General features: G+C 39.3%; 1 protein-coding gene and 1 pseudogene across 1 annotated transcript; both read right to left on the bottom strand.

The window, feature by feature from the left end:
* Positions 1–3,365: 3,365 nt before the first annotated feature.
* LOC139464516 (uncharacterized) lies at positions 3,366–23,161 on the bottom strand (annotated as a pseudogene).
* LOC139465078 (putative nuclease HARBI1) lies at positions 10,265–15,311 on the bottom strand. The gene is made up of 5 exons (XM_071246775.1): positions 15,297–15,311; positions 14,115–14,352; positions 13,483–13,858; positions 12,710–12,871; positions 10,265–10,376 (listed from the first exon to the last, which is right to left on the bottom strand). The coding sequence occupies exons 1-5, from the start codon at positions 15,309–15,311 to the stop codon at positions 10,265–10,267; spliced, it is 903 nt and encodes a 300-aa protein (XP_071102876.1).
* Positions 23,162–27,510: the final 4,349 nt, after the last annotated feature.

The following is a 27,510-nucleotide window of genomic DNA, read 5'->3' as shown; positions in this document are numbered from 1 at the left end:
AACACGATTTCCCGACTCCCTAGTGTTAACCGTCTAAAGAAATATACTCAAGAAATACCAGAATATTATAAAACTTCGGGATACCGTTTAGTGAAACAATACAGTGTGTCGCGATGTAAAGGGAATTCGATCAATACCTGCGATAGAAAGACCACGTGCAGCATGCAGCATAAACTGAAGTCATGACAAGTAAAATTTAACAACATTTCATTATTTGCTCCGGTGGCTCGGTGGGAAACAGTGGGTTACGAAACTAAACACGATATGTGCAGGTTCGATCCCCGTCATCCATTATTAAAACCTTCATTTCTTGTCTTCGATTTTAGAACATTGGGCGTTTGAAACACGTTTGGAAACGAGTACAAATTTCATCTACTTCTCAACTCATCACGTCTTACTATGAAAAAGTAAATCTCATTCTAGGTCTTACTAGGAAAACGTAAAACCTCCCAAGATGTTATACCGAGATAGGAAGATACCTAAAATACAATAGGCAAAAGTGGCAATATATTTATGAAAGGAGTGCACGTTTACCTGACGAGCCCAGGGAGCCTTATCTAGTCGAGAGACAATGGTCACCTAGTTGTATAAGGCATCTCAATATGCTTCGATGAGTTGCGCCCCTTAGTCGAGCCAGAATCCTATGATCATGGGTTCGATTCCAAGATTAGCGTGTGTAATATTTTTTGGTTTATCAGTATAAGTTCATTACCAGCACGACTTGAAAGTAGAAATTACATGCACATGTGGTATTTAAAGCGTTATTGGCCTAATTGGAGATGCAAAATTAACCCCTTACACGGATTGTAACCACATGATCGAAACTCAGTGATGATGTTTATGGCTAATAAAATGGATATTTTTTTAATTCAAAAGAGCACTTGAGAAGCTGGAGAATAATGGAACAATTTGAACGACTTCTACCACAATACTTTACCTAGCTAATAAGCAAAAAATATCATAATAAGAATATTAACATAACTGTATTATCGTGTCCAAGAAAATTATATCAAACCTTCGTATGAATAAAACAGTTTATGTGAAAGTGATATATTTGTGTGATCATAGTGGGACCTTGTGAATGTTCTGTCATATTGCATAGTAAACGCATTATTGTAAACTGACCTAATAAAGTCATCTAAGGAATGTACGCTGATTGTTTTGTTTCAAGTGTTTAATGCAGACCGTATGTGTTTCATTCATTCTGTTTCGCTTTATATGAACCTGAGTTTATTTCAAACTTTTCGTTACGTGATTGAGACAGCGTCTATGCGACGTTAACTTCCCGGGACGTTGGAACTGCCCCTTCTGCAATCATGTATCTTGAGTGTTTCTCTTTGCTTGTAGGCAGTGGAAGTCACTGGGCCTGTGCACGACGGACGTAGTTCAAAATTACATGTCGTTTCTGGTTTCGGCGGGGTCAGTGGGTGCCTTATCGTGTCGCTAGATTGTCAGGTTCGTCACTTGATTGTCTGGTCAAGATTCGCTTGTTTACAGGCCGCAGTCGTCTGGATGGGGGTTCTGCTGTACTTTTGATAAAATTCTATGCTATCCGAAATATGTTTTTGACGGAATACAGTATTAATCTCCAACTCTGGGAACAATAAACATATTAATTTTTTTTTAAAAAAACAAAAAAACTTTTGATCAAATTGTGTGAGTGGTGGTTGCTATGGGTAGGGTAAGACGCGCTTACCTTTTTCACGAACCCCTGATGTAATCACTGATTTTCAGTGATCCATTCATAATATTTTTCACCTCTATTCTTTCCACGCCCTATGGAATCTGTTTCGGTGGATAATCGATGGTTATTCACTGGCGTTGACGCTTTATATTTACAGCATGGAGAATAGCCATACCTCTATGTCGACTGATGGCGCTGAATCTGTTACCTCCCCAGCCTAGACCTGTGTGTTAACTAAGTTAAACGATGGACAGTTTACAGCAGATTGTTCCCAGTAAACTGCTCCAATCTTCCACAAGTGTTTTCTTATTATGCGTCAGTATAATTTTATGCCACTTTCAGCAATATTCCAGCAATATCATCACGGCAAGGGAAACAAAAATGATTGGTTTATTGATGTGTTGTTTTAGGCCGCCCTCAGCAATAGCAATATAGTCTATCCAGTGACTGACATCATGGACATCGATCTATGCAACTGGGATACGAGTGCATGTATAAACCAAGTTAGCGAGTCTGACTACCTAGTCCCGTAAGAAGCCTCTTACGATAAACATGGGCTGCTGAAGACCAATTCTAACCCAGATCTTTTGACGATGGTTTTATTAATATATGCGTTATGATATTATAACATGATTCAAATAGAGGAACACATTATTAAGATGTATATACATAGCTTTATAAAGTCAAAGCAAAGCAGATATGACTATTTTATATACTTCATTTTACTTGTTGTAATATACACTGTGCCCCAAAAGTAGGGGATAGTTGGAACACCAGGTGTTCGCGAAAAGGGTAGGCATGCTCTGCCCTAGCGGTAGCCCCCGCCCTTCACACAATTAGCATAAAAAGTATGTATTTCATGACGCAGCACAGCAATACACCGCCATGTGACGACGGTCTGTGAATCAACGAGAAAATCACGTGATCGAGGAACCAGAAAAGCAAGTGTATGTTTGTTTAACGCCGCAATATTCCAGCAATATGACGGCGGTCTGAAATAATCGAGTCTGGACCAGACAATCAAGTGATTGACATCATGAGCATCGATCCACGCAATTTGGTTGATGAGTGAGTGAATTAAAATTTAACGCCACATCGGCAATATTTCAGCCATATCGTGACGAGACGTTATACATTAATAACACATATATGTAGACTTTATAATAACATGTCATCAAAGGACAGTACAATAACTAGAATATCACAGAGTTTATGTAAAATTAGTTGAAAAATTTGGTTTGTTGGTTGGGTTGTTGTTTAACGCCGCACTTAGCAAATATTTCAGCAAAAATGGCGGCGTTCTGTAAATAATCGAGTGTGGACCAGACAATCCAGTGATTGACATCATGAGCATCGATCCACGTAATTGGGATACGATTACATGCAATCCACGCAATTGGGATACGATGACATGCATCAACCATGTCAGCGATCCAGACCACCTGATTACGTCAGTCGCCTCTTACGACAAGCATAGTCGCCTTTTACGGTAAGCATGGGCTGCTGAAGACCTATTCTACGTCGGATCTTTACGGGTTGAAAAGCCTGTGACACAATGGTGAATCCAATGACTCTGTGGAAACCAATAAAAACGATAACGTCTGCAGTGTATAAAGTAATGAAATGCACGGGTTCTGCGGCTTATTAGAACAGAACACCTTTTCTAACACGGTAAATTGTCTTAGGCGGGCCACCCGATGACCTTGACCGCATCCAGTTCGACCCAGTACTGCGCAGCTGTACCACTAGTAGTTATCCATAACTGGTCTGTCGCAAAATTAATCTGTAAAGACAATAAAATTAATCATTTTTAGATTGTTTGTTTATTGTTTAACGCCGCACTCAATAACATTCCAGCTGTATATGATGGCAGTCTGTAAATAATCCAGTCCGGACCAGACAATCAAGTGATTGACTTAATCACCATCGATCCACGCAATTATGATACGATGACATGCATCAACCAAGTAAGCGAGTCTGACCACCCGATCCCGTTAGTCGATCACCTCTTACGACAAGCATGGGTTGCTGAAGACCTATTCTACCCCGGATAGTTACTGGTCAAGTTCATTGCAATGAAGCCAGAAAATGTGGATTTCAAATTCATTTATGTAATAAGTTCATTGAAAGGAATATATTACATAAAAGAATTTGAAATCCACATTGTTTGGCTTCATTGACAAACGCCACAATTCGTTGTGCACAATTGAGTTCCTTACCGTGCAAGACACATATGCATATGACAATGTATGTTAAAATCCTCCAAGTTTCGCCTGGATTATATTCACACATATATCCGTGCATGTAGGTTTTATCCAAATAGTAAATGTCTGGAATCTGTACCACTTCGGGCATTCCTCAAAAACAGTGATGAAATACTGTTCAAAGCACACGTTCCTTTATTCTTCTGGGGCGTTAACGAGTATCCTAACATTTTGGGTATGGCACAGGCACATGGCATGTACATCATTGGTTGGTTGGTTTGTTGTTTTACGCAGTACTCAGCAATATTCCAGCTATATGAAGGCGGTCTGTAAATAATCGAGTCTGGACCAGACAGTCCAGTGATTGATATCATGAGCATAAATCCACGCAATTGGGATCGATGACATGCTTCAAACCAAGTCAGCGAGCCTGACCACCCGATCCCGTTAGTCGCCTCCTACGACAAGCATAGTCGCCTTTTACGGCAAGCATGGGTTGCTAACCCCGGATCTTCATGTAAATCAAGTTAGGGAAACATATATACCTGTGGCGTTATCGAGTTAATCCTGCTTGTTGTGATCTTAATCAACTGAGGCGTGGTCCATATAACACCCCAGGTTCCGGTGTGTCTCTTCGCTGAAATCTCCTTTATACCTCCTGCATTATACGTCTCATAAACGTCAATCTGGAGGATGAACATCAGTTGGGCAATCTTTACCTGGAAGTGCACAGGAGAATACAAGATGAACATTTAGGGTATCTTTATTTGGAATTGACCCCTGAGGATCTGGGGTAGAGTGGGTCTTCAGCAACCCAACTTTGCCGTAGAATTGGTTGGTTGGTTTGTTGTTTAACGCCGCACTAAGCATATATTCCAGCTATACGACGGCGGACTGTAAATAATCGAGTCTGGACCAGACAATCCATGATTAATATCATGAGCATCGATGCACGCAATTGGGATCGATGACATGCATCAACCAAGTCAGCGAACCTGACCACCCAATCCCGTTAGTCGCCTTTTACGACAAGCAAAGTTGCCTTTTACGGCACCCTGGATCTTCACGGGTAAAAGGCGATTATGCTTGTGGAAAGTGCCGACTAACGGGATCGGGTGGTGAGGCTTGCTGACTTGGTTGATGTATGTCATCGTATCCCAATTGCGTAGATCGATGCTCATGAAGTCAATCTCTGGATTGTCTAGACCAGACTCGATAATTTACAGATCGCCGTCATATAGCTGGAATATTGCTGAGAGCGGCGTTCATAATGTAACCCACTAAGGTGTCATAACTGAATAGTCCCTATTGGTCGACAGCAAACTATGCGTGTCGTAAGAGACAAAATAAATTGGTGGTCAGACTCTGTCAAGATTGATGTAATCGTACACTGATGGATCATTGCCCATAATATCATTCATCGAGTGTATTTTCGAGATTTTATTTATTATTGACAGGCCGCGGCCATATAGCTTCAATATTGTTGCTGCGGTTTTGAACAACAACCCGAAATAGTATCATATTTTCACCTTGATCCACTCATCACCCTTGCTCCAGTTTTTCGATGCCCAATTTCCCGCCAAATCACCATAATTGGGGTACACGTCCGGCGCTCCTGTTATTCTAGCTGCGCCATGGCTGAAAGAATTATTATTTTTGTATGAGTATTTACAAGGATATGTTTGTTTGTTGTTTAACGCCGCACTCAGCAATCTTCCAGCTATGGACCCGTGAAGATTCCGTGGCAGTGTGAGTGAGTGAGTTATTATTTAACGTCACATGGGCAATATTTCAGCCATATCGTGACGAGAAGTTACATTTATGATACATTTATGATACATTTATGATACATATCAAGGGTACAGCCACTAACAATCTAAGTTATGAATTTCGCACTACCAATTTTTAAAACAATACATTGAACACATCAAAATTTATGAAAAAGTTCTATTTCCTTTAAAAAAACATAATATTAAACGAGGATTAACATCATCAAAAAGGTCCTTAATTGTTTTTACATTGAAATATTTATCCCTTGTGATGGATAAATCAACACAGTCAAGCAGGACATGCTTGACTGTGATTCTTTCATCACAGGGGATACAAAACGGAGGATCCTCACCTTTTATTAAATATTCATGAGCATATCTGCTGTGGCCAATACGACATCGTCGCATAATGACCCCTTCAAATCTGGACTGACAGCCCAAGAAGGTATATCCGATATTTGGTTTAATTTCATGTAATTTATTGATACCTACTTGGGCGTCCCACTTCTGTTGCATAAGATCTCGGATGTAAGATCGAATCATGGGTTTAAAATCAGTGTATGGGATCAGAAGTGGTGTCACAGATTTGTTGAGCGCTGCTTTAGCAGCAGCATCGGCCATTGTGTTACCTTTGATACCAACATGGCTTGGTAACCAACAAAAGACGATGTCATATTGGCCAGTAGCAAGATAATTAAATAACTCAAGAATTTGGATTAAAAGTGGATGTTTTGATGACATATTTTTAATTGCCTGAAGACATGAAAGAGAATCTGAAAACAGTATGAATTGTTTATGTTTAGATTGATTACTGATATATTTAAGTGCTGTAAAAATGGCGTTTGCTTCTGCAGTGAATATTGAACTGTTATCAGGTAAACGTGAAGAGATTGTTCTGGATCCAATGACAGTGACACTAGCAACTGCGCCACCATCCTTGGATCCATCTGTAAATATAGATTTATAAGTGTCATAATTGTTTCTTAGTTGATGGTATTCTTGTTGGTAGATTAATTGGTTAGTATCAGATTTCCTTAATTTTGTTAATGTAAGGTCTACCTCTGGCCGTACCATTTGCCAAGGAGGTGTTGAAAACAGTTGACAGGGCTTGAAAAATACCATTGCCCGACGCCCGTGCCAAGTAAGGTTTAGATGTCGGGCGTGTAATATACGTTTTCTAGCATGCCCGTGGACAAGTAGAGCACACAAAATGAACTGGGTCAAGTTTCACGCGAATGTAATCATGTGATCATGTTACGGTATTTGATTGGCTAATATTTTGTTAGTGTCCCAGACTGACAATGTAATTTGCATACAGCTACGCCAGTCAACCAATGGGATTAATACATTTCGATGTCAGGCAGGTCAACAACGAGAACAAGGCTCGTTTCATTGTTAAATCGTAGTAACACTTCCATATATGGCACATGTTTCTTGGAAATGGAATTTCTAGGAAATTGTAACGCGAGGTTGAAACATTTTCCGACTTTAGATGCTTCGTTAGGCCTAGCTTTGATGAAATATACTTTTGTCGAACTACAACATACGGGACTTTTAACGAGTGAAAGTATTGCATTTATTTGATATGTGTTTCTTTTCGTTGTCAACTAAAGTTTATTCGAGGCGCTGACCGTGGTTGCTGTAAATAACGGCGAGTTGTGCGATCTATCGACCCGTTTACGCACGATTTCGGCAAAATTGATCTAAACTGTATTGAATGAAATTTTAAATAAAATTAATAAAATATGCTACAAACATATGTCAAGGTACAAACGTGTTTTTTTTATAACCAGATAGTAATAATAGGATTTAATTGCGGAATTTGTTGATTGGTATTTCCGGTGTTGCGTGCAGGTGGTAATGTTTTTGCGATGGGGAAATGACATCGTGTCAGTGACTTGAGTTTACTAAAAGTGTATATAAGTTTGGAGAACCACGTGTTACCGAACACAATAACCGAGTTAGCGCTATATTGAAGAGTGCAATAGCGAGGGATCACTGTAGTAAATCTGTTGTTTCAAATGAGTAAGCTAGTAAAGGACAGAGTAGCCTCTATTTGCCTCATTAGCACCAAGAGGGGTATCTGCAATAACAATTTATGTTGCCAGTACCGCACATGGCCGATCATGTCTCAGCGGTCTATTTTAAGTTTCTTTGGCGGTGGGGACGAACTTTAAAGGAAGGCAGAGGGAAATTCCGAAAGTTGTATATAGGCAAAGAATAAGAAGTATGACGAATGTAAACGAAAACGAACATTCATCGCTGGGTGGAAAGACCAGTTTCCTTGGGTTGCGTATGATGACACAGCGAAAGTCATGAAGTGCACCATTTGTTCCAAGTACCCAAACATACACGCTTGCAATCGTAAGAGAACTTTTATTGATGGATGTTCAAATTTCAGAATTTTATTCTCAGTCCTGCAGCAGTAACATTTTACTGAATTTATTAGCTTGATTTGGGGCTAGTACATTTTAAAATAGGGCAAGTGAGAATGTTGGTCATACTTGCCCTTGGTCAAGTAACATTTTTAATAATTTTTCAACCCCTGGTTGAGTGGGAGCTATATCTTTCAGTTTAATATTGGAAGCAAACATGGCAGACTGGATTCTGATTCCGAGTGGTGGAACAAGAGATGACTTTTTATTGTAAATATCATGGTAAAGAGGATTAAAGACACAATTAAAAGCTGGATTGGACTGAATTAGAAACAACTTTCAATAGATCGAGTGCCTTCAGGCATTTAGCTTTAAGGTATTTAATATGTGGGAGGAAAGTTAAATGGTTATCAAAAATAAGTCCGCAGGAAACTTGGCCTCCTTAACAACTTTGATAGGGCTGCCATTCAGAAATAGTTCAGGGTCCTTATGCGGTTTATATTTTCGGCAGAAATGTATACAATTAGTTTTTGATTTGGAAAGTTTAAACCCGTTTTCTAGACACCACTTGATAATTTTATTTAGACATAATTGTAATTGCCTTTCAATTGTGTGCATATTTTTACCCCGACAAGATAGATTAAAATCATCCACAAAAAGTGATCCATCAACTGAATCATTTAAAACTTTTGACAAACTGTTAATTTTTATACTGAATAAAGTGACAGACAAAATACTGCCTTGTGGGGAAACCCTGATCCTGATAATAATGATCAGACAGGGTTGTACCCACTCGGACTTGAAATTGCCTGTCTGTTAAAAACTGGGATATAAAATGAGGCAGACGGCCTCTTAATCCAAAATCATGAAGATCTTTTAAAATACCATGTTTCCATGTTGTATCGTAAGCTTTTTCTAAATCGAAAAAGATCGATACAGCATGTTGTCTATTTACAATGGAATTTTTAATGAACGATTCTAAACGCACTAAATGATCGATAGTACTTCTGTTTTTCCGGAAACCACATTGTATATTGGTAAGAAGATTATTTGTTTCCAAGTACCACACTAATCGAACATTTACCATGCGTTCCATCGTTTTACAAACACAGCTAGTTAAAGAGATAGGTCGGTAATTTGATGGATCAGAATGATCCCGCCCAGGTTTGGGTATTGGTATAACAATGGCATTATGCCATGAAGGTGGAAACGTCCCTGATGTCCAAATGTCATCGAACATAGTCAACAAAGTTTCAAGGCATGATTCGGGCAAGTCTTTCAGTAGCTGATAATGAATATTATCAGCGCCTGCTGCTGTATCATGAGCTTGCCCTAAGGCAGTATATAGCTCATGTAGTGAAAATACCTCATAGTAATCTTCACCATTATCAGATGTAAAATTAACTTTTTTCTTTTCCTTTTGGAGCTGATGTTTTTGAAATTCAGGAACGTAATTTGATGAAGACGAATGTTGAGATAACGTTTTCCCAAGTCTATTGGCAATATCAGATTTATTCGTTAGCAAAGTATCGCCATCCTTTAGATGGTTTACTGTAGAATTTTATCCCTTGCCTTTGATCTTTTTGATCATGTTCTATACCTTGGACATAGGGGTACGAGAGTTAAGTTTTGAGACATAATTCTGCCAGGATTGACGTTTATTTTGTTTGAATAGACGTCTCGCCTTAGCATTTGAAATTTTGACGATTTTCAAGTTATGGACAGTAGGATGTTTACGGAAGTATTTCTCCGCCTTCTTACGACGATTCCGTGGTAGAATAGGTCTTCAGCAACCCATGCTTGCCGTTATAGGCGACTATGCTTGTCGTAAAAAGCGACCAACTGGATCGGGTGGTCAGGCTCGTTGACTTGGTTGATGCATGTCATTGTATCCCAGTTTCGTGGATCGATGCTCATGATGTTAATCACTGGATTGTCTTGTCCAGACTCGATTATTTACAGACCGCCGTCATATAGCTGGAATATTGCTGAGTGCTGCGTTAAACAACAAACCAAACCAAACCAAACCAAACCAAAAACCTGTGTCAGAGGCAGTATATGATGCGCTTGGACAAACAAATGTGAGCATCAGTGGAATTGAGGGAGCTTTGATTAAACCCTATTCCCGGACATGGACATATTAAACAGGTAAACATTTTTTTCTTTTAGTGATACAAAACCTTTATGATATTTATGTTATTCTTAATCGCTCAAACATTAAACAATTTCGTTTCAGTTGTCAGGAAGCAGCAATCCTTGGCTTTGAATCTGAAGCTTGTGGCGCTTTGCCACATGGAGTACAAGCCCAACCTCAAGCAACCTGTACTTCAGCCTCAGCTGTCCCCTGCACAAGAAAAGAAGACTTAGATGACAAACAGCTTCTAAGAAAAAGGACATTTTTAGAGATTGATGTCCTTGAACTTCAGAAAGAAATGTTAACCCTAAAATTAGACAAGATGAGAAAAGATCAATCTTATAATTGAATGGTAAGTCACATTCTGTGCTAAATTAATTCAAGAAATCAGCTGCCTTTACAGGAATTTAAATTATATTTCATTTAAATTCGCATAATCAAGTTTTGTTTAGCAATGTTCTGTCATTTCAGTTATTTCACAAAAAGTCTATAATTAGAGGTTAGAAAATAATTTGGATGTTAATTCATAAGAAAACTATTGCACATTTAGTTCACATATTTTTATCAATTTCTGTTAAAAAATGTAAGAACCTATTCCTGGCTATATTTCTTTGAGAACCCGTGAAGATTCCGTGGTAGAATAGGTCTTCAGCAACCCATGCTTGCCGTAAGAGGTGACTATGTTTGTCGTAAACCAACCAACTATTTCTTTGGGCTATGGAACATTTCAACATGAGTATATTCTTATGTGTCTGTGCTTTGAAGAGTTCTACAGAAAGAAATTATAGATCATGTTTGGTTGCTCACAAGTTTTAGAATGTTATCATATGGGCTATTTGCCATCATGTATACTATCCAAACCAGCATCAACCAAGTCAGCGAGCCTGACCACCCGATCCTGTTAGTCGCCTTTTACGTAATAGCAGGAAATATGAGTAAAAGGATTGGCAACAAAAATTTCAACAACGGTATTAACATGAACAATTTCTATATCTTTCATGTAAATATATCAAGTTAAAACAGATTTTAATGTTAGTTAACCTAAATCAAACTTTTGCATCATAATATGGTAATTTTATTGACTTGCAAGTTAATAATATAGATCTCATACTACACTGAAATTATGTTTGAATGTAGCACATGTATGTTGTCTTTTGGCATGACCCGTGTGATTATTTTGAGAATTTCTTTTCATATATAATATGACACATGTGTCAGAGCAAATACAATTCAAAGTTTTTGTTTTCGACCCAAAATCAATTATAATCTTGCACATTTAGTAGGTAATATTTTCTTATCAAATAACCAATATCATCATCATCATTCCAATTGTTGTTTTTATTTTACGTTAACCTTACACACTAATGATATTGGATTTTATTTCGAGGAATGTCCTGCATGATTTTAGTAGAAACCGGGAAAAAGGGAAATTACTCTAACCATCAAAATTTAAAGGGCATCTTGAGGACCGTGCCCATTTTTGGCTTGGCTAAAGATGTGCGAATATCTGTCATTTGGCAAAATAGTGCAACAAGATTAAGGGATATGTTTATTTATTGATTGTTTGATCATTAAGTGTGTTATAGGTGTTCGGGCAACTAGGCCCATTTACACCTTGCCCATAACAAAGGTTTTCTGAGAAAATCGATATTTCATAAAGTACTAAAACTGTGACTAGCTTCAACATAAGCAAGAATGACTTTTCTGAACTTCATGGCGAACGATATTCCAAGAACATAAAAGTCCAGCCAATGACAGGTCAATGTTGAGATCTGTCTACACCCTGTACAATGTGGAGAAATGTCTTTAATTACACGATTGAGATATGCACCGAGACCATTCGGTTTCAGACGATGATATGTTTACTATTTTTTTTTTAATGTATGTAAAACATTGTTGTTTTGGGAGAAAGCTTAAGATCAGATATATGTTTTCTTTTTTTTCTACAATTTGGTTTAAAAGTATGTAAGAGCAACGACACATTTGTTTTCCCACAGTTTGTTTTAAATGTTACAAAAGCAAAATGAAGTATGATTAAGCTTGCATAATTTGGCATTAACAATTGACATGTTCATATCAAGTTCATAAGCTGAAAAAATGGCAAATAACTTGGTTCTGAATAATAAGAATGAATCCTACATATATGATGTATATAACAAAACTAAATATATTATGCATACATACTTTGATAGTAAATGTTAGCAAAGTTCTCACTGAACAAACAACCATCTCCCATAGCCTGTGGCAAGTGGTTGGGAGGATTGTTATCATCATCACTGTTGCTGTCATCATCACCAGCACCATCTGGCAAAAGGATGTTTCTCTGTTTGCATATATTGTGTTTTGGGTTTGTTGTTTCACGCCGCATTCGCCAAAATTCCAGCTGTATGACGGCGGTCTGTATATGATCGAGTCTGGACCAGACAATCCAGTGATTTACATCATGAGCATCGATCCACGCAATTGGGATACGATGACATGCTTCAACCAAGTCAGTTAGTCGTCTATTACAGCAAGCATGGGTTGCTGAAGACCTTTTCTACCCCGGATCTTCACGGGCATATATATTGTGTAAGATGGCACACACAATTATCACCATGAAAACCTTCACTGGTTTCAGTCTGACCTGGCCGTGCAGGATATGAAACCTTCTTTTAAGTTGTCCTATTCCCCTTTCTACCTCACACCTGGTGCGTTTGTGAGCTCTAGAAATACAAATTACATCATTTTTAGAATCAGATTATGTATTGGTAACAACAAACATACATTTTGTTTTTCATTCAATATTATATTGATACTATAACAACATTACATTTACTTTTTAAATAATTGTATTTTTATTTTAATATTTCATTTTCAAAATTCCTTCATTAGCTTGACTTATAAACATAATTGTAAAAATATTTTTTGTAATGTTTTCATATTTTTTTTAATATTTCATAATAATAAACTGTCTAGATCTAAATGAGTGTTACTTTTTACAATAATTATTAATAATAATAATTAATGATATTTTTACAGATTTTTAAACAATACAAAAATGCGATATTCAACTCTTAAATTTTCATTTATTAGATACTTTACATGTCAGCATACATATAAATTATTCATCCAAAAAACACAATCTTAACATTTCATTCTTTTCCCCACAATATTCCCGTATTGATATCACGGGGAAGTCACACTGATACCAAGTGCACGAGTGACAGATTTGTAAACAACTTAATGCAACGAATGATTATAAAGTAGAATCTTTTGATATTATTGTTATTAGCAATGACAGTAATTCGTCGGTGGGGTTAACAACTTCACGTACCTGTTATATCTAGTTTGTGGACCGGGTTGGGGTCTCAGGTAAGGTGTCAACAGCCATCTTCGACACGGATAGCCGCTGTCTCCGAGCAAATGGCAGCCATGAGGGATGAAATGTTGTTCGAATGCTGCTCGGACACCGCTCTCGTTTATAACTCTTGCATCGTGCGTAGATCTTGGCCACTTGGCAACCATGTCAAGTATGTTGTAGTGAGCGTCAAATACTATCTGCGCATTAATGCTGTGGAAATGTTTCCTGCAAACGTACTCCGGCTCATCGACACTTGGAGCAATTATGCGGACATGGGTGCCGTCAATTACACCAAATACGCCAGGAAAGCCAGCAGTTGCCATGAACGCTGCTTGATTACGTTGAATGTCTGTTCGTTGGTTGGCTGGTTTGTTGTTTAACGCCGCACGCAGCAATATTCCAGCTATATGACGGCGTCTGTAAATAATCGAGTCTGGACCAGACAATCCAGTGATTGATATCATGAGCATCGATCCACGCAATTGGGATCGATGACATGCATCAACCAAGTCAGCGAGCCTGACCACCCGATCCCATTAGTCGCCTTTTACGACAAGCATAATCGCCTTTTACAGCAAGCATGGGTTGCTGAAGACCTGTCCTACTCCGGATATCTTCATGGGTGTCTGTTCGTAGTACAGGTATTTTGACAAATTGTCGGACAATAGCCAGTGTTGACAATGCATCAATAGTTTCACTGACAATACGGCTAATGGATGGTAGACTTATTCCAAGAGCATCGGCATTACATAGATGCATTTTCCCAGTTGCATGGTAACGCAGCATGACGGCTATTTCCATCTCCGGGGTGATAGCATTGTTTCTTTTTGAGGGGAGGTAAGCCTATCCCTATTACATATTCGTGACAAAAAATATGCCTGCAGTCAGGACGAAACCGCTGGATAAGCTCCGTGCCTGAATACACATTGAAAAGGTTTTTCCCTTACCCTACAATTTATCAGCTGATGCTGGAATTTTTTCCAATTTTTTTTATTTTCCAATTTTCATGAAAGCATGCTGGACATGGGGTAACTCTGTGAGTGATGTTTGTTCAAAATCATCAAACTTTGCATTTATATCACTGAAGTGGTAAAGTTGTGCCTTTTGCTATTTAGGAATTTTATAATTTTTTATGTTTCCATGGTAACAAGTTGGACTTACGCTCTATAAGGGTGGTGTTCGTTTCCGGAACGTAACTCAAAAACCGTTAAATACTTTCTTACCAAACTTGTCTATCAGACTCATGCTGAACTGGTGCCTTTTGCTATTTAGGAATTTTAGAAATGTTTATTTTTTACGTTTCCATGGCAACAAATTGGATTTAAGTTTTAATATAGGGTGAGTTCACTTATGGAGTATAACAAATAAACTTAAATATTTCCTTGCCAAACATTGCATGTCTATATATAAAGCACATACTGAACTGGTGCCATATGATATTCAGTTTTAGAAATGTTTTTTTTAGAATTTCCATTCCAGCTGACCCGTGAAGATTCCGGGATAGAATAGGTCTTCAGCAACCCATGCTTGCCGTAAAAGGCGACTAACGGGACCGGGTGGTCAGGCTCGCTGACTTGTTTGATGCATGTCATCGATCCCAATTGCGTGGATCGATGCTCATGATATCAATCACTGGATTGTCTGGTCCAGACTCGATTATTTACAGACCGCCTTCATATAGCTTGAATATTGCTGAGTGCGGCGTTAAACAACAAACCAACCAAACAACCAACCAACCATTGCAGCTATTTCGACATGGGCTAAGAGAAATATGTTGGGTCAGTTACCTGGTTTGGGACCATAACGTGTTGAAAATGGGCGGGGGATGTAGATGACTTTGTTGACTATACGTTGATCGTGCGAGAAGTTTCTGTTTCTTTTGTTTGTTGCTCAACACCGCGCTTAGAAATAATCCAGCTATATATGACGGCGGTCTGTGTAAATAACTGGACCAGATTGTCTGGACCAGACAATCCAGTGATTGACATTATGAGCATCGATCCACACATTTGGATACGACGACATGCATCAACCAAGTCAGCGAGCCTGACCACCCGATCCCGTTAGTCGTCTCTTACGACAAGCATAGTCGTCTTCCACGGCAAGCATGGGTTGCTGAAAACCTACCCCGGATCTTCACGGGTCGAGACGTTTCTGGATGAGACAGTTTCCGGAAGATTGGCTGTTCTTATATTTGAGCGACAAGGGTTTTTTGGGAGGCCCTTTTTTTGACCTGATTTGTTTCTATTTTACTTGTCAAGTGGGGACACCTATATGGAAACACCGAATTCCTGCCTGCGTCCAACACTATTCTGAGACCGCCTCCGTGGTCTAATGGTAGAGCGTCCGCCCGGAGAGCGGAAGGTCCGGGGTTCGATCCCCAGGCGCGACATACCAAAAGACGTGAATAAATGGTACTTGTTGTTGCGCCAGACAGGTCCGGGGTTCGATCCCCAACCGCGTCATACCAAAAGACGTTAAAAGATGGTACTTGTTGTTACCCTGTCTGGCGCTCGGCATTAAGGGGCTAAAACAAGGACTGGTCGGCTCGGAGTCAGTATACTGTGTGGCCGCTGCTACTTATTTGATCAATATTTTATCATTCTTTATTGTGAACGTGGAACGATGTGTTCAAATGTGTCACTATTTGATTATTCAATAAGTTTTGTACGTATCTTTTTTCTGGGTTCGCGACATTGAATCCTATTTTGCCTCACCTTAATCTTTACGTTTCAAAAGATCGATCCTGTCTGTCAATCAAAACTAGCGCATGCGTGAGTTTGAGGCCGGGTGCGCTTTGCGGATTTGTCAGACGGGGTCAAACGTTGCCCGGGAAGCTACGTGCTACATGGGTGAGAACGAATTTCCGCACTTTTGCACATATGCATAGATCAATACGAGGAAATGACAACACGTAGCAAGTAAAGATTTTACGTATGCTATAAACAGGGATAATGCTTGTAACTTCAAAATCATTTTTTGAATTATGTATTTTGGCAACATCGGGCATTGATTAGCAGGTCATAGTGCCGTCACACGCTGTAAACAAATTTGACAGGGATCGAAATCTACGATTATTTACATTGAAGTACAATCTGGTGGAAACTGTAGTCCTCTCTCTTAGATATTATTTATTTTGTTACAGATTTTTTAGATGATTTTAGTTTCAAAATCACAAATTTTGCAATAAGCCTATTTATTAACATTGCAAATTACTCTTTCAGTAATGATTCTTTAAACAGAGAAATATAATCATTGTCAATGGTTTTCGTTCCCGCTAAACCTTTCATTTTAATTCATATAAATTCCCATTAAATTATGCTTTAAATATTTCAGCATTTCAATGAAGCGGGAGGACCCATGCAGTAATGAATCCTATTCTTGTGAAATGGAATCCTCCGTTCAAGGCTAGAAAGAAGAGGAAAATTTCGAGAGAAGGAAGTGAATTACTTAAATATTTTGACAGATTGAAATAAAAAGATCTTAGTTAATATCAGAAAATTATTGGTTTAGAATTGTTGAAAACACAAATTATTCCCTGGTAGTGGAAACTTACTGATATGCATTTTAGTGAAAAAATACAACTGTTAAAAACGATTATGTCATTTTAATTAATTTACTGGAAATGCTAGCAAGATTTTTATGAACTCAAGAGAAACAGGGTTAAGTAATGATATACATTATAATCTAATCAACTGATAAATAATTATTCCAACCAATTATTTAGTTGATCCCGTATCAAAGTCAGAATAACATGATTTAATTGCAGGACTAACAACAAACACTAAATGAATCATGGTACAACATCCACCTGGTATAATTGTTTTGTTTGTTTGTTGTGTAACTCCACACTCAGCAATTAATATTCCAGCTATATGACGGCGGTCAAGAAATAATCGAGTCTGGACCAGACAATCCAGTGATTTACATCATGAGCATCGATCCACGCATTTGGGATCGATGACATGCATCAACCAAGTCAGCGAGCCTGACCACCCGATCCCGTTAGTCGCCCCTTACGACAAGCATAGTCGCCTTTTACGGCAGCATGCGTTGCTGAAGACCTATTCTACCCCGTAATCTTCACGGGTCCGATCTGGTATAAAACTTGTTGGCTCTTTCTATAGGACATGATATTATTGCTTTTTAAATAATATATCTTTTAAAAAGATAGTGTTGAAGGTGATTACCAAACAAAGGCAATATATCTTTGTCACACCCTGATCAGGCATAATCAAGAGTGCCTGATCAATTCCGATACAAAATATATACTAAATACATTTCATACATAACTGTGATGAATATTGATTATTGTATTTAACCCAAAATGAAATTCTTTACCATGATTTGAGGAGATTGTCACTATTTGATAATTGAAAAGAGCTGGTATTGTTTGAGGATGTTAATTATAGGTATATATTGTTCACGATTTGATTACGATTATGTTGAGAATGAGCTTCATATTTACTTCACAGTGATATTGCTGGCTACAGGACATTTTCATGTGTTTTCTTTTAACTTTTGATATGACTTCGCCAAATTTTAAAACAACTTTATGACATTATGGATGACAATCAGTCAGTATCCTAGAAAATGAACTGGCCTGGAAGTGTGACCATGGATACAAACTAAGTGACCTTGCCAAACAAATTGGGAACAAAAACTTAAAACTTACGAACCCGTGAATCCGGGGTAGAATAGGTCTGCAGCAACCCATGCTTACCGTAAAAGGTGACTATGCTTGTCGTAAAGGGCGACTAACGGGATCGGGTGGTTAGGCTCGGTGACTTGGTTGATACATGTCATCGATCCCAATTGCGAGGATCGATGTTCATGCTGTCAATCACTGGATATTCTGGTCCAGATTCGATTATTAACAGACCGCCGTCATATTGACTGGAATATTGCTGAGTGCGGCGTTAAACAACAAACAAACGAACAATCTTCATTATTTTAGGATGGCATAGATGTTAAACTTATGAAGAGGGAAAGTTTAATCACGTGGTGATAATGTATAATAAGTGTCAATAAGAAGCTGTAGTATCAGTCACATATCCCAATTATGGAATTCAACAGCTATATTCTTCCTGTGCTATGACCTTTTATCTATCAAGTAAAGGAATTGAAATCCTGTTTTCAAAATAGGTAGTCACAAACTAAGCGTACTGTTGGTTGATATCTTTTTGTGACATGTAATGTAAATGGGGGGAATTATTCAATAATATTGTTATTGAAATTTGGTGGAGTACGTGTTGCCTTCGCCTTGGATAAAGGGAACTTATTATATCAGAAGATACACTTACGCAACATCATACTCAGATGAAAATTCCGTGACGGAATCTATCCAGAGTTCTGTAGGTTGCGCAGACGGAGCAGGGATCCGAGTTCCATCTGCAATTTGAAAAACAAGGGTATATATACATAAGTCTTGTTAGAATCGTTTAACAAGATGATAAAAACACTAATATTCATAATGATCTTTATGATAATAAGACTTAACAATAATTAGACTCCGGTCTAAGAAACATCAATTTTCAACGAACTAATTCAGTACTTCTCAAGCAACCGAGCATGCTCTTTCGGATGGCACGGATGACCCAGTCGTCTAAGGCGCCGCAATTCGCTGTGCAGAGTTGCGTCCCTTGGGCACGCCAGACACCTATGATTGCTGGATTCGAATCCCGGTCCGCCCAAATTATGTTTCTAGGTTTGTCAGCACCATACCCGTGCTCGTGGGTTTCACCAAAGTGGTAAACGTCTGAGACCTGTATCACTTCGGGCTTTCCTCCTACATTAAGCTGACATGCCGCGATATCACTGGAATACTGTTAAAAGCGGCGTTAAACCCAACTCACTTACTCACTCACTCATACCCGTGCTCGTGGGTTTCGCCGAAGTGGTGAACGTCAAAGACCTGCATAACTTCGGGATTTCCTACCACATTAAGCTGACACCCCGTGATATAACTGGAATGATAGACCCACCTCACACATTCACTCAAATCGAGTCATCAACTGTTGTTCAGAAGTTGTTTGATCAAGGTTACATCTTTCAAGGCCCTCCTGACCCGTGAAGATTCCGGGGTAGAATAGGTCTTCAGCAACCCATGCTTGCCGTTAAAGGCGACTTTGCTTGTCGTAAAAGGCGACTAACAGGATCGGGTGGTCAGGCTCGCTGACTTGGTTGATGCATTTCATCGATCCCAATTGCTTTGATCGATGTTCATGATATCAATCACTCGATTGTCTGGTCCAGACTCGATTATTTACAGACCGCCGTCATATAGCTTGAATATTGCTGAGTGCGGCGTTAAACAACAAACCGACCAACCAACCAAATCAAGGCCCTCCTAGTAAAGCTTTCGAATTATTTTATAGTAAGCATGGGAGAACATTTCCAAATTTGACGCATCAATGACCAAAACGTTGTCCGATGCAATTCCTTATCTTCAATTGTATCATATGTTCCCCTGGATTCTTTCTGCAGAACAATTGACTTGCCTCTGCATGTGTTTGTGAGAGGTGCCGCTGTTGGGGCAGGATATGTTCACCTTTTCCCGAACAGCTGGTATCATTAAAATTTGACAGTGTTACACAAACATCTTCTTGTGATATAGTCGTATTCGCACAATTGATTCTGCTTTTAGAAGAAATTTCTTGTAACTATAGACAGTGTTTTTGGTCGATTATATTTAAACCAAGTTAGGCTACATATCTCCGTAAAAGAATCAAATGAATTCCATTAGCTTGCATATATATCTGTATGTAAAATGATTTAAAAAACAACGGCAAAACAATACTGTATGTAAAAACCCAATGCAGCCTTTTCAGCTTCGTGCCGGTATTTTCTGATCGTGAAAGAGCTACCTCTCACTTATTGTAACTCGATCAGACAAACATCACTGTTGTGAGTTTAAAGTGCAGTTCATTCGATTTTCAGCTTAGGGGTTCACCAGAAAGTGGAATCCAAACATAACTGGGTGCAAAAAGCAATGTCTCAAACACGAAATCACACACGTTATTTTGGGCATGTGACGGAGGTCTGAAAATAATAGAGTATGGGAGAGACTTTCTTGTGATTAAAATCTTGAGCATCGATCAACGCAATTTGGATACGACGACATGCATCAACCAAGTCGGCGAGCCTGACCACCCGATCCCGTTAGTCGCCTTTTACGACAAGCATCATAGTCGCCTTTTACAGCATGGGTGGCTGATGACCTATTCTTTCCAGAATATACACCGGTGCGCAGGCGACTAACGGGATCGGGTGATCAGGCTCGCTGACTTGGTTGAGTCGATTATTTACAAACCGCCGTCCTAAAGCTGAAATATTGCTGAGTGCGGTGTTAACAACAAAAAAACACAAAACACACACATACACATGTTCATGCACGCCGCTATATAAAGACAATAATCAGGAACGCGAGGTAAAACCCCATTTCACCTCACCTCACCTCACCTCACCTCACCTTATCTCACTCACTGACAAAAAGGTGCACATGAATAGGATAATGGTATTTATTATTCAGAGACAAAAGCAGCTGTGAAATTACGGAGAGCAGTATCGTTGAGGTACAGAAGCTGGTTGAACCAGTGTGCTCCTGTTTCTGGCTCTGGAATGCTTTCCTCATAGTTTTTATTTTATTTTAACTTTTCACAATACCGACAACACATAGGTCTTCAGCAACCCATGCTTGCCGTAAAAGGCGACTATGCTTGTCGTAGGAGGCGACTAACGGGATCAGGTGTTCAGGTTCCCTGACTTGGTTGATGCATGTCATCGGCCCCAATTGCGTGGATCGATGCTCATGTATGTGAATCACTGGATTGTCTGGTCAAGACTCGATTATTTACAGACCGCTGGAATATTGATGAGTGCGGCGTTAAACAACAAACAAACAAACAAACGAGGACAGTCAGTCATAGACAATACGTAACAATAAATTATCAATTTATTTTCGTATCCAAGTTCGTTTAGTTTTGTGGATCTCCCTCACAGACAGATGCCTCAAAATGCAAGAATAACAATCTGGTCGGTTTCCATTTTCATCCTCGCTGACATCGTTTTATCCAACTTTCCTTTTTCGCTAAGACATTTCAAGAGATGACACTTGGTACTTATGTTTGATGAACTTGTACAGCCCAAAACCTAAACACTGCACATTTTTGTGTCTTGAATACGTCGAGAATAACGGAAAATAACTCCTTGGTCATGTAGATTGAAGCACTGTAAACGAAACAAAATGGCGGACGTCTCTCCACTATGACGTCACAGCTACAGCTCGTCCTCTTGCTGGTGATTTCAATATGCATACGCGCTGGTTATGGGAGCAGGGCAGTAACAATGAAATCTCATAGGACTCTTTTTTGGGTGTAAATGTGTACTTTGAAATACTCTTTAACGTGTTTTTAAAAGGTTGGGTTTTTTTCAATAGATTTCCTTCATAATTTTCTGGTATATCGTTGATAGACATAGTTCAATAATGGTCAAATAAGCGATTCCATTCCCTTGATTTAACTACCTGAATTAGAAATAACGGAGACCAGTACAAGCGGCTCATGTCGAACAAAATTCCCACAATTCAGCATCCTCATTCTTCGAAAATTTCAAAGAGCGTCATACCACTCTTCCTCAATATGTGTTTGATCAGTGTTACTACTACATTCAATGCCTCAGTGAAGCTTTTAAAAAGGAGTTTGGTAGACACATGAAGGACGTTTCGAAATTTGACGCATCAGTGGCAAAAAGTCCGATGCAATTCCTAGTTTTGACTTGTACAATATTTTACCGTGTATTTTCAGGCGAGAAGCTGACTTGATAGTGAATCATAAACACATGTTTATGATATAGTCCGAATCGTACAGTAGATAATGATTTAAGACCCGTGAAGGTCCGTGGTAGAATAGGTCTTCAGCAACCCATGCTTGCCGTAAAAGGCGACTATGGTTGTCGTTAGAGGCGACTAACGGGATCGGGTGGTCAGGCTCGCTGACTTGGTTGATACATGTCATCGATCCCAATTGCGTGAATCGATGCTCATGATGTCAATCACTGGATTGTCTGATCCAGACTCGATTATTGACAGACCGCCGTCATATCGCTGGAATATTGCTGAGTGCGGCGTTAAACAACAAACAGACAAACAAACAAACAAAAAGATTATGCTTTAAGCATATTTTTTGTGTGATTATGGATATCTATATAGATCATGAAGGAATTCTTAAGCAAAACAAAACATGTATACTCACCAGTGAAGTCATAACCAAACCAACCATCACTGTCCAGCATGGTCAAACTACTCAGGGGACGAGAGCTGAGGGTACACAACCCTGTACTGTTTTCTACAAAGAACGCCAGACACTCCTCTTCGTATGCACATTCCCTAGCACAGTCAGCGTTGTTTAATGACACAAAGCTTCTTATTTTATAGTTGATTGGCTTGACGTCTACAGACCCTGGTGAAATAGTCTTATTATAGCAGAAACCAAGGCTGTGACACGGATCAAGAAATGTTAAAAAAGACAATATTCCCAGTAGGTCTAGTCTTGATTCCATATTGTCAACTTTCGAATAACTTAACTTATGCCATCGGATGTGTGAAGTCGACTGATAACCTGTCGCCTAACCCTCTGGAAACTACAATCTTCATGTTATGTTAACTTAAATAGATTTTCCCTTGGGGGGAGCACTTCAGGTAAATAGGTCTCTTTAACAGTCAAAGGATTCTTTGTAACTGATGAGTTTTATCGATCCCATCTTGTCCGATCTTGCATCTTCCATTTATCTACCGACATTGATTGTGTTTGTTGTGATATAATGTTTTTTATCTCGTACGAAAAGCACTTTCAACTAAGACTAATAAAATATTCAACAGGGGTCGTATGGCACAATGGATAGATTGTCTGCGAAGGAAAGACGTAGCTGACATTGGCTTTCAATTTGCCGTTTATTGGAATTAAATACACGTAAATGTACAGCTGTGTACTAAAAGTAGGTTTTTGTTCATCTGAGTCATAGCAGCCATGTTAGAAAAACCCTATGTGTGGCCATTAATCAGATATGTTAGTAACAATGTAAAAAATGTTTTGTTTTTCTAAATGATGTTTATTTTGACGTTGATATGGCATTGCTCTTATATTCTCTCCAAATGTCTTGCATACATTGCAAAGATCGTCTCCTAAAAACCCGCTGATATTGTAAAACTGAAATTTCTCAGGCTTGTTCCCTCTAAAAATGACACCTTGTGTGTTCGCGAGGGTAGATTCCGATTTTCACTTTTGCTGCCACAGACAAAAACAATTTTGGCCATTACACAACCATGTTGTGTTGAAATTGTAAGTATTTATTTTATATATATATTTAATTTGCAGTTGGACTCGTAAAATGCATTTTGCTTCTGTAAACATCTTCTCCTCTTAAACGATGGTATGTATATATCTCCTTACAATGTCATCATATTGTTACTGTTGTTTGAGGTCCTCTGTGCATGTGTTTATGTAAAAAACATTAAAAATCAATATTAGTGCTGACATAAACTTTTGTAAATGGCTTTTTGTTGACATATATATACCGGGAAGATCCATGTTAGAATGGGTCTTCAACAGCCCATGCTTGTAAGAGCAAAAACCCACCCTTGCTTGATGCATGTCATCGTATTCCAATTGCGTGGGTCGATGCTCATGATCACTGTGTTGTCTGGCCCAGACTCGATTATTTACAAACAGCCCTTACATAGATGAATATTGCCGAGTGCGGCGCTAAACAACAAACAAACAAACAAAAAACAAATCGTTGACATATTTAAACTGTTGTCTACACGTCCAGGTGAGCTACAGTCCCGCCATTTCTAATCTATTATAATCAATATAATTGGTACGTAAACACATTATTTTTTTCCTGAGGCCCCTTTAACGATTGCAATTGTAGATAGACTGAAAGTCATCTGAGCCTTTTGTTGACGATGTGAATAACAAAAACATGACGAGTATAGTACCGTAGAGAAGTGGTCGTTTCAAACGTCACAGCAAGACACGTAGTACAAGCACATGCTTCATATTTTTCGTTGTTTGGTTGGTTTGTTGTTTAACGCCGCACTCAGCAATATTCCAGCTATATGACGGCGGTCTCAATAATCGAGTCTTGACCAGACAATCCAGTGATTGATATCATGAGCATCGATCCACGCAATTGGGATCGATGACACGCATCAACCAAGTCAGCGAGCCTGACCACCCGATCCCGTTAGTCGCCTTTTACGACAAGCATAGTCGCCTTTTACGGCAAGCATGGGTTACTGAAGACCTATTCTTTCCAGAATGTACAGAGGTGCGCAGGCGACTAACGGGATCGGGTGATCAGGCTCGCTGACTTGGTTGAGTCGATTATTTACAAACCGCCGTCCTAAAGCTGAAATATTGCTGAGTGCGGTGTTAAACAACACACATACACACGTTCATGCACGCTGCTATATAAAGACAATAATCAGGAACGCGAGGTAAAACCCCATTTCACCTTACCTCACTCATTGACAAAATGGTGTACATGAATAGGATAATGGTATTTATTATTCAGAGAAAAACGCAGCTGTGAAATTACGGAGAGCAGTATCGTTGAGGTACAGAAGCCGGTTGAACCAGTGTGCTCCTGTTTCTGGCTCATGAATGTTTTCCTCAGAGTTTTTATTTTATTTTAACTTTTCACAATACCGACAACACATATGTCTTCAGCAACCCATGCTTGCCGTAAAAGGCGACTATCGGGATCGGGTTATCAGGCTCGCTGACTTGGTTCATGCATGTCATCGTATCCCATTTGGGTGGATCGATGCTCATGATATTAATCACTTGATTGTCTGCGAGCCTGACCACCCGATCCCTTTAGTCGCCTTTTACGACAAGCAAAGTCGCCTTTAACGGCAAGCATGGGTTGCTGAAGACCTATTCTATCCCGGATCTTCACGGGTCTCATATTTATCGAGTGAAACAGCACACCAAATTCTACTATTCTAACAATAAAAGTTATCGCTCACAAAGTATTTGATAATCAGTTAACGAACATCAATGCGAGAATACTTTTAAGATTATTTAATTACATATACGTTAATTTCATGATGTTTACGTGGGCCACGACGAAACAAACGTGTTTACACAAGTACCATATGTAGCTATTAATTCCGATTTAATCTGGTTTTTTTATGATTAGAAAAACAACGAGCCTGTATAAAACCAATGCATTATTTTTAAAGGTTTGGAGTAATAATATTTACATTGATATGAAATTGTCCCGATATTCTAAGGATTGATTGTCTTCATGTTAGGTTGTTGATTTTCTTTTAATCTAAATTGTGCGTCGGTACACAAATGTTTTTACATGGCTTTATTTCTATCACGTGTTTAAAGATGTATTGATAATTGAAGTGTGCCGAATACAATAGCAGAATATGGTATTGTACATTCCGTTGTCGACAAGTTCTTACGATATTGATAGATGAAGGTTTGGTCACATTTGAGCTGAAACCATCCCGCTTTTTAGATTTTAGCAAACACCTTGCTTCGTCACTATTTGACAGTTATTCACAACAACATGAAGTATGATATGTCAGAATTGTACAATGGAATCGATTATAGAAAGGGTATTGTCACTTTTATTTATATTGTAACTCATTCACTTACAATTTTACTGATCATGGTTTTCTTCAAAATATACTGAACCAAATTAAAAACTTCACAATCCTTAAATTTTAACATTTTGACCAGTTATCATTGTGGGCCCTTATTGTGTATTTAAACAGTAATGACCACGTATTGTCTTCAGATAACACCCGTTTTTGTGCAGGATGTTATCTGAGAAGAAAACAAGAAAACAAAAGTCTTTACGGCCATTTGTCATGCCACGCCTTTCAAACGTGCAACGTGAACGTGCCATCGGCATGTTGCAGACGGGAACGTCCGTAGCTGAAGTCGCAAGGACGATGGGTTGTAGTCGACGGACTGTTTATGGTTTACAGAGGCGTCTACAGCAAACGGGTACCACCCGTGATCGCCCTCGGCCAGGTCGACCACGTGTGACGTCACATCGTCAGATTGTCTTACCTCACCTCCGTAACCGAATTTTGACGGCTACATCAACCAGAAATGAACTGTTTAGGGGAAGTTTGAGTGCGCAACCTATTCGAAACCGTCTGAGAACTGCTCACCTTCAAGCACGACGGCCATACTGCGGGCCAATTCTGACTCAATTACACAGACGTCAACGTCAATTGTGGGCACAGCGACACTTACGATGGACTACGAATAGGAATCAAGTCGTCTTCAGTGATGAATCCCGATTTAATCTTCGATTTGCTGATGGTAGGGCGAGGGTATGGAGGCGCCGTCATGAACGTTACGTCCAGTGTTGTGTACAGGAAGTTGACAGATTTCGAGGCGGAAGTGTCATGGTGTGGGGTGCTTTCTGTGGCAATGCACGTTCCAGGCTTCTTGTCATACGTGGCAACCTCAACGCTGCTGCTTACCGCGACCAGGTACTGGCGCCAGAACTTCTGCCTTTTATAGCAGCACATGGACCCGGTTTCATCTTCCAACACGACAATGCCAGACCCCACACAGCAATTTTGACAAGGAATTTCCTTCAGAATGCGGTAGTCCACGTCATGGACTGGCCGTCAAGGTCTCCCGACCTCAGTCCCATCGAACACGTCTGGGATACTCTTGGCAGAAGTCTGCGCACTCTCCATAACCAACCACAGAATTTGCAAGATCTTGGCACCATTTTGCAGCAACAATGGCGTCGTCTTCCCAATCATGTGTTCACAAGCATCACAAGGTCCATGCGGAGGCGTTGTGTGACAGTTGTCAACGCACATGATGGCCATACACGCTACTGAACTTGTGTGCCATCAGATTCTCGTGCTTGGGACTTATGGTTTAAACTGTTGATGTTATTACCGAATACCGTAGGTGCTTGGAACAAATTATGGTTATCACCGTTAATTAAAAT

The sequence above is a fragment of the Haliotis cracherodii genome, unplaced genomic scaffold (assembly GCF_022045235.1).
Source record: "Haliotis cracherodii isolate W230 unplaced genomic scaffold, xgHalCrac1.p SCAF_17, whole genome shotgun sequence".
Lineage (NCBI taxonomy): Eukaryota > Metazoa > Mollusca > Gastropoda > Lepetellida > Haliotidae > Haliotis > Haliotis cracherodii.
The sequence above is the reverse complement of the archived record's forward strand: the minus strand, read 5'-3'. Positions and strand labels throughout refer to the sequence as shown.

Coding starts and splice junctions, on each gene's coding strand:
- LOC139465078 (XM_071246775.1), bottom strand. Junction 13,859..14,114: donor CACCCATGAAGATATCCGGA/GTAGGACAGGTC, acceptor ACCAACGAACAG/ACATTCAACGTAATCAAGCA. Junction 10,377..12,709: donor TATGCCCGTGAAGATCCGGG/GTAGAAAAGGTC, acceptor TTTCTTGTGCAG/GGGACAGCTGAGGCTGAAGT.